The 8523-nt window shown below is 63.1% G+C and overlaps 1 protein-coding gene across 1 annotated transcript; it reads right to left on the bottom strand.

The window, feature by feature from the left end:
* Positions 1–1859: 1859 nt before the first annotated feature.
* Positions 1860–3146, bottom strand: C2CD4C (C2 calcium dependent domain containing 4C). The gene has a single exon (XM_047848353.1). It carries the CDS (start codon positions 3129–3131, stop codon positions 1869–1871), a length of 1263 nt encoding a protein of 420 aa, XP_047704309.1. The 5' UTR covers positions 3132–3146; the 3' UTR covers positions 1860–1868.
* Between the last annotated feature and the right edge of the window lie 5377 nt (positions 3147–8523).

The raw sequence follows: 8523 nt of genomic DNA, 5'->3' as shown, positions 1-8523 counted from the left end.
GACTGCGAGAGGGCCTGGGGGTCCCCAGGGCCATTGCTCTGCGGCATTCCCGCCTCCCCCACAAGCAGGAGACGGTCCCAGAGGATGCAAAGGGCTGAGAAAACTCCACCGACCCTCCCTGGAACTCAAGGCAAAATTCCTCTCGTTACTAAACAAGCAGATCTCCACCCCCGCACTCCCGAAACACCTTTATTGCACTAAAAACAGCATTTATAAACAAACACACTTGGGGGAGGGTGTCTTGAAGATTTACCCACAGTCGACACGGAACACAAAGATATCGAATAGTGCAGGGGTGTATAAAACACCCCCCCCCCCCAGACGCAAAGCAGGGATGAGAGGTCGGGGTCAGAGGGAAGGGAGATAGTGGAAGCCCCAAGCATCTGACTCAATGCAGGGTCCTCTGTCTGCCTGTTCCAGCCCACAAGCCTGGTGCTGGGTGGTCCCCAGGTTCCAGAGTAAAGGGGAGCCCCTCTGACACTAGCAGCAGGGAGCATGAAGGAGCAGGCCTAGGACAGAGGTAGGGGCAAGGGGGGCACAGCAAGGGACCTCAGCTCCAAGGGCCCCAAATTCTCCCCAGAGTGCAAAGGGGACCAAGTGCTTTCCCAGGCTATGGGGGAAGGGTCCTCCGCCCCTTCCCCAGTGGGATTTGGGAACCTACTTAGGAGAGACAGTGTTTGGATGGGGAGGGGCGCCCCCATCCTGGTCTGCCCTGGTCCAAGGGTGCCCACCAGGTGGGCTAGGAGAGGCCCCTGCTTCAAACCATACTGTTTCTGTCCTGTTAGGCCAGAAACTGTCTGCAAACGTCATTCAAGGAGCCACGTACTGACACAACACTTAAATCCGTGCAGCGGCCTAGCGGCACGAAGGGGCACAAGCAGGGTACTCCTGGCCTGCCAGCTTCATCCCTCCGTCCCACCCACACTAACCACAATCATTTACCACGTGGAGTAAAATCCAGCCATCAGTCCCTGGTGTCCAGCTGCCAAGGGTGCAACGCAGGAGGCTGGCAGGGTGGCAGCTCCCAGCCCCAGAGGGGCAGGGAGGAGGGGGTCGGGGGGCCGGGAGGCTGCTCTCTGGGTCTGTTCTGAGCAGCCCCTCCTGGGGAAGCAGGCTCCGGATGTCCCAGCAGGGTCTCAGGTGAGGTGAGTCGGGCCAGGGAAGGCGCTGGAGGAAGACAGCACACAGGAGAGCTGTCTGCTTTCCACCAGCCCTCCTGGGGCTTCCTCTGCGTCCGGGCCCCCTTCTCTGCCTGTCTTTTGCCAGGTCGTGGCTCTCAGACCACACGTGGCACCCTGCTCCCCGGCGGGCTCTGGCTCTGGGGCCCTGTGGGTGCTGTTGGCAGATCCCAGGCCTGCTACCGCTCTCTGGCGGGGGAGGGGGTGTCTCATGGGCCGGGCCAGGAGAACTCCCATATGACCAAGGGAAAGATGGGCCTCAGCCTCAGGACTGGTCACCTCTAGGCCTGTGATCCACACCAGCTGCCTCCAGGAACAGGTTCCGGCCCCCCACACCCCACCCTGAGAACCCCTTTCCAGAACTCTTGAAGGGGTAAGGCCGCGCAGAACTTGGGCACGGGGGGGTCGGGAGGGGGGACGCTCAGCCCTGCCAAGTGTCCCTTTCTCTTTGCTGGCAGCCCCCTCTCTTCCTCTTCCAAAAAAAAAAAAAAAGGAATCCGTGAAAAATAGTATCCTGGCCACCCCCGGCATCGACTGCAGCCCCAGGCTGAGCTTGAACACGCCACACCCCAGCCCCCGCCCCCCACCGGCCTGGCCACGCGGCCTCCCGCCCATGGGGACCCGGGTGGGGTCTTCCCCCCACCCCCCCACCCCGCACCCTACCCTCCGCAGGGAGGCAGGGAGGGGCCTTTACAGGAAAGGCAGCAGGGAGGCCAGGGGCAGCTCCTTCTCCCCGAGCAGCGTGTCCCGCTTGAGGCTGCCACCCTTGTTGACCACCTTGATCCGGAGGGCCAGCTTCCGGACGCTGGCCGGCCCCAGGCCGTCGAAAAAGAAGTCCTCGTTGAAGACGGGGTGGCGGCTGTTCTTGATGATGGTGCTGCGCTGCTTCTGCAGCTTGCCGGGGACCAGGCACAGGCCCACACAGCAGTTGATGCTCCGGGCGTCACACAGGCGGTCATAGAGGCCCTCGGCAGCCAGCAGGCGCACCCGCAGGCGGGCCTGGGCCGCCTCATACTCTGCCAGCAGCCTGACGCTGCCCCGAGGGCCCATCCGGACGGCGTGCTCCGCCCGGGGCGCCTGGCCAGTCTCAGGGCCCGGCTCCGGGGTGGCCCTGCGGGTCAAACGGCGCCGAGCCCCGGGGCTGGCGTCTGGTGCACTGTCCTCAGCAGACAGAGAGCCGTGGCGGCCCGCCGAGTGCTTGAGCTGGCTCACTTTGGCCTGGCTGTCCTGGGCAAAGCCTTTCAGCAGTGACACAGAGCGAGAGAGCAGAGGGGACCCGAATGGGGAGGACTCGGCCGAGGACCCAGTATCACTCTCCCCACCGCTGAAGTAGCGACTGGGGCTCATGAGGGCCCCACCAGCCTCCCTGGGCACCCCATCTCCCCCATTGGCCTTGGGGGCCCCCCGACGGCGCCCGGCACCTGGGGACCCCACCTGAGCCAGGGCTCCATGTTCGCTGTGGAACAGGGACTCCTTGCGCCGCGTGTGGGGGCTCTCTGCCAGTGTGGCAAAGCCATAGGACGTCTGGGCTTTGGGCACAGAGGGCAGGGACATGGCGCCCTGGGCCTGGGGGTCTGCGTTGGTGGCAGCCTCCTCCGCTGGCCAGTCCTCCGCACTCTCAATCTGGATCACGTGCCGGGTGGCTGCCTTCAGCAGGCTCTTGCTCTCAGCCGGCAGCTTGGCAGACAGCCGGGGACTCCGGGGGGCTCGGCGGGGTGTCCCCGAGGCCAGGTTCTGATCGGAGGTGGCGGGGCCCAGCTCTGCCTGCGCGTCGGGATCTGTGGGGCCAGCGGGCAGCTTGGGGGGTATGAAGAAGTCAGGGATCTTGTCGGGTGTGAGCACATTGCTGTACAGGGGTCCCTTGGATCCCCTGTCCCCTGCCTCACTCCCAGGGCTGGCGTTTTCTCCGGACCCCCGGAGACGCTCCAGGAACCACACGTTGGTTTTCTTCATGGGGGCAGGCAGAGGGGAGGCCAGGAAGCGCTGCAGAGTCTGAGAGGACAAGCGGGGTCAGGAGCTGCATCCCAGGCCCTGGGAGAAGGGAACAGGGGCTCCCGACGCCTGTGTAGGGGAGCCACAGGGGCAGGTCCCGGCCAAGGGGGGTTGCGCAGGATCACTCAGAGCTCATCACCTCTCCCCCGTCCTCCCTCCCCAGGGAGATCGAGCTTAACTTCCCAGAACCAAGGCGAAGCGAGGGAGGTGGGGGCGACGTTCGACTCTTGGGAAGCTCCCAGGGGACAGCGACCCCTCTCCCGCCCCCACCCCGTCTTGAGGATCTCAAAGCGCTTGCTAAAGGGTCTGTGCTCAGTCCAAAGGGAAGGCACCCCTGGTATGCGCGGATCCCCAGGATGTCCCCGCTCCGCCCCCCCCCCCGTCCCCCCTCCCACCCCCCGCCAAGCTCCCACCCACCTGTGGCTTTGCCCAGGACTGAGGGTCCAGGCACCAGGGTCTGGGCAGGGAGAGGAGGTCAGTCGGAGGACTGAAGGCGCAGCGAGCTGACCCCTCCCGCGTGTCTCCCCGCCCCCCCCCCCCCCGCCAGACTCAGCTTGGGGTGGGGGCGGGGGTCCTAGCAGACCCCCGCGGACCGTGGCGGGGTCCCCACACTCACCTGCCCCGGGGTGGTGACCCGAGGCTGGAGCCTGTCCCGCGGGCACGCCGGAGTCGCAGCGCGAAGGGGTCGGGGCCCGCGGGGGGACGCGGTCGCAGCTCCAGCTCGGGCGGCGGCGGCAGCGCAGCAGGGACTCATTCACCGGCGGCGGCGGCGGGAAACCGCCCAGCCCGGCCGCCGCGCCGCCGTATTCCTCCTAGTACAGCCGCACGCGCAGCCCCCGCCCCGCCCCCAGGCCCTAGGGGCCCCCGCCCCGCCCCTCCCCGCCCCCAGGCCCAGGCCCCAGGGGCCTGGTGGGGGTCGATGGGAGGCAAGCAGGTGGTTGCGCCTCGTCGAAGGCCAGTCGTAGCTCTTGTGCCTGCGGATCCGCGCTGTAGGGCCCCCGGAGGCCCCAAGCCCCTGCCTCAGCTCACCTGGGCGGGACACAGACCCGCACCTGCCGTGGGCCGGGGCTCCAGAGACAGGCCCTTCCCGTCTCACGCGATGAGTACAGTAATGGCAACAATTGGGGCGCCTGGGGGGGCGCAGTCGGTTGAGCCTCCGACTTCCGCTCGGGTCATGATCTCACGGTTGGTGGGTTCGAGCCCCGCGTGGGGCTCTGGGCTGACCGCTCGGAACCTGGAGCCTGCTTCGGATTCTGTGTCTCCCTCTCGCTCTCTGCCCCTCCCCCACTCGTGCTCTCTCTCTCTCTCAAAAATGAACAAACATTTAAAAAAAAAAAGTGAGGCTGAAGGTGTCCCCGCCGGCCCCCAAGGGTTCACCAGAACCGGGTGGGTCTGTGCAGGGGAAGTGAGGCTTTCCTTCCGGAAATAAGGACATGGCCGCTGAGACGCGCTCCTCCCCAGTAAACGGGCAGGCGTCCGCACCCTGCAGCCGTGCAAGAAGCGGCCTTCATTTCGAGAACAAATGTTTATTGAGCAGCTGGTGGACGCCGGGCGGGCAGCAGTCTGGGTGCTGAGGACGCGACTGTGATGCGTGGACACAATGTCCAGCTTTCCGATGCGTCCCAGTGCGAGGGATGCCAGAAGACAGACACCGATGAAGTGTTACGGGTTCGGTGGTTCCTGTGACACACGCATAACAGGAAACCGTGACCCAGGGGAAGAGGGGACAGCACCGACATGCTGTTCACGGATGGAGAGACAGAGGAGGGGTGAGACCAGGACAGGGCCCCAGGCCTGGCAGCTCCTGAGCACACAAGGGTCTGCTGGATCCCAGCCCCTCCCGACTTGTGATCTGCTCCCCTCAACCTCTGCTTCCTCATTCCTGGCCCTCCCTCCCAGCCTCGATGCCCCCTTCTGAAACCTAAGGCCTACCCGTCTTGGGTGAGGAGACAGCACGATAATGTATGGCCAGGACTGATCCAAAGCCTGAGCTTTATTTAATTACGATTGTCCCAGAGCCTCCTGTGTTCCAAGAGTGTCCCCAAGCCCCACCGTGGCCCCAGCTTCGGCTGGGGCTGGTCTGGAGTGACCACTGGTTCAACAGCAGAAGGGGGTGCAGGGGGGCAGGTGGGAGCCGGACAGAACTCCTGCCCCTCCAATGCCTCCACCTGACCTTGGAGTGAGGTGGGCTTTGGAGTTCCATTGTCCAGATGAGAAAAGCAAGGCTCAGCAGGGCCCATGACTCCCCCCCAAAGGTCTGTCTCAGCTTTGCTCTCTCTCAGCAAATATTAAGGCCCCTCTTTGTGCTGTGGGCAACACTGGCACGACCACAGAGTCTGACAGGGGAGGCAGATGCCAATGAATGCGTCATTTCACCACTGCCTCCAGGAAGCCTGCCCTGCCTGCCAGCCTGGGCTGGGCCAGCATCACGGCCCGGCAGAGCCCGCTGAACCGCAGCTTGAGCTACCATGAAGAATGCCCTGGAGCGCATACTTGTTTGACATCCGTTCCCCCTGCCAGCCTGGAACTGCAGGGAGGAAGGGGTGTGGCAGCCTTGTCCCTGCCTTGTCCCCAAGACACTGGGGTCTTTAATAACTACCTGGCAGACAGATGGATGAACCAGCACCACAGTAAGAGGGATGACTCCTGGAAGCGCACTCCTTCTGGAAGCAGGCAGGAGGGAGGACCTCAGAGGCCACGGGCCGCCTTGCTCCATTGCACAGACAGGGACAGTGGTGCCCACTAAGGTGGAGTGACCATCTCAGGTCTTCTGACGACAAGCCACGCTGCGTGCTGGGGGCTTCACTCCGCCCTCACCCCTACCCAGCTGAGGCAGGTCTACTCCCAGTTGGGTTGAGGGAGGAGGCAATGAGTTTATTCTGTGCCGGTTCCTGTGCTAAGCAACTGGGGATGCTCATCTGGGGTTCGAATCCTGAGGCCAACACTTCCTGAAGTGTCCAGACCTCTCTGCCTCTATCTCCTCGGCTGTCCACCAGCATAACAGCTGTCCCTGCACCACAGCCACAGAGCAAGGACAGACAGGTGCTGACAGGCAAAGTGCTCACAACAGGGCCTAGAGCAGTGATGTGAGCGCCAGCCTTCACTTCTTGGACGTTGCTCCTGGTGAGAAAAGGGGCTCAGCTGTGGGAGGCCTGGCCGGGCCTCGAAGGGAACCCCAGAACCTGAACCCCACCACTGCTAGCTCAGCCGAAGCCACACCCCTGTGCCTCCACCCCATCACCTTTGGGGGCTGGGGAAACTGAGCCCCAGACAGAAAAGGTACCTGGGGACAGGTCCCAAACACCTGCCTTGGGAGGGGCGGGGGCCAGGAGGCTGGCCCTTCCTGCTGGTTAGTGAGGCTTGCGGTCCGTACAGAAGAACCTCTCTCAGCCGACAAAACCTACCTCCTCTGCAGAGCCCTGTGGCTGACCGGCGTGGCAGACCCCCCGGGACTCCCCCACACCCCAAGTTGCAGCCTTCCTGGGATCAGAAAGGGAGAGGTGCAGGCTTCCAGTCCAAGCTGGGGAGGGGGACCAGGCGATATTGGCCAGCACCCCACCCCTGACCTGAGTCATGCCACTGCATGATGGATGGCCTTGGTCTTCCACTCCCACCCCCCAGGGAGCTAGCCTCATGGGAAGGAGGAAGGACAGGGTGCTTCCCAGGAGCTAGCCTGAGTCATAGGCCGCCCCCCACAGCCACCGCAGACAGGTCTTGAGAGAAGGACAGGGAGGGGCCTCAAAGAAGGAAGCTCCAGTCCAGAGGGCCACCTTGTACCCACACAGCTGTGGCAACAGCTGCTCCTCTGAGCTCTGTCTCCTCCCCTGGAAAAGGAAGGCCCGTCTGCAAGCTCCCAGGAGAGACCCCGACCCAACAAGGCTGAGGTTAACTCTCTGTGGGGGAGGGCCACCATGCCCAGTTTCCAGGTAAGGAAACTGAGGCACACGGGGCAGCCCAATTCCACAGGGTACGCAGTTCGGGGAAGGGAAGCAACCAGTCTGAGTTGACACGGTGGCTGCCTCCCACCCCAAGACTCCCTGAGGGTGAGGCTGGCGCAAGGAGCATCTGTTGAACAACTGAAGGTAGAATGGCGCAAGAGACGTGTGGGGGACCCAGCTGAAGCTAGGCTCACAGCTCCCGTCACTGTGTGTGCACCCCAGACCTGGCTTTTCCAGCGCAGAGAGCAGGACGAGGAGGTGATGGGGTGCGAACCCCAGCTCTGCTACCCCCCCCCGCGGTGAGGCCTCGAACAAGCTCTGTCCTCCGCTCCACCTGTAGTCACACACAGGTCATCCTTCTGGTCCCTAAATGTGCTGGGAGCCACACGCACCACAGGGCCTTTGCACATGCCATTCCTTCTGCCTAGAACTCTGTCCTCGTCATCTGGGGCTCTCATCCTCCAGATCGCAGCCCCTGTGTCATTCCCACAGATCACTAAGTTCAGGACCCTTTCCTTTTCACTGTTGTCATTACACGCTTAGCAGTGATTTGCTGATTAACGTCACTTGGCTGTTCACTCCACAAGGACAGACCACAAGGACCAGTCTCGGTCCTGCTGCACCCTTGTTACTCCACCAGAGGTCCAGGCAGGTAAGAGGAGAATGCAGGCTTACTAAAGGGTGTCAGGATGGGGGGAAGGGGTGGATGGACCAGTGAATGGAATGCCCAATAGATGGCTGGATCGATGGGTGGACGTGGGTTGGGTGCACACACCGGTGGCTCTCTGCCTCCGTGTCTCTAAAGTAAGAGGCACGGCGTCTGTCTCCTCGGGCTCTGTTTTTTGACGGCTTTCCCCCTGGTTACAGACAGAGCAGGGTGTGGGCTGCTCCCCTCGCCCTCACCAGGCTCCCCCAGGGCAGGGGGTGTGGCCTGCTGACTGCAGAGAAATCTCATCGGATCTCTCAGTCTCCCCAGAGATCCAGACCCTGGGCAGGGGTGTGGCCCTGGCAGGGCGGCCTCTCCAGGAGGGCCAGAGGAGGGGTTCCGGGAGAGATGGCGGTCTCTGGGAAGGAGAGCCCGGAAATCATGTGAGGCAAGGTCTGCAGAGCAACAGCTATGTGCAGGGGCTCTGTCGGTGACAGGGGTGGTCTGAGAGAAGTCAGGCCACATTCGGGGGGAAGTCAGGAGCAGTTTGGAGGGAAAAGAACTTTTTGCCAGACATGCAGGGGCATCTTGAAAGAGGTTTGCAGCATTCAGGAAATACAGATGTTTCCAAGGGGAAGACGGGGGTGTTGGGGAAGCTTTATCTCGGGGTAAAAACAGGTGTGAGGGAGATGCCGGGGGTTCTCGGACAGCAGACCACTGCCCCACAGGCCCAGCGCCCTCTTCCCCATCCCCCCCTCCAGTCCCCACA

Source organism: Prionailurus viverrinus, unplaced genomic scaffold (assembly GCF_022837055.1).
Source record: "Prionailurus viverrinus isolate Anna unplaced genomic scaffold, UM_Priviv_1.0 scaffold_60, whole genome shotgun sequence".
Lineage (NCBI taxonomy): Eukaryota > Metazoa > Chordata > Mammalia > Carnivora > Felidae > Prionailurus > Prionailurus viverrinus.
This window is presented reverse-complemented; position numbering and strand designations above follow the sequence as displayed.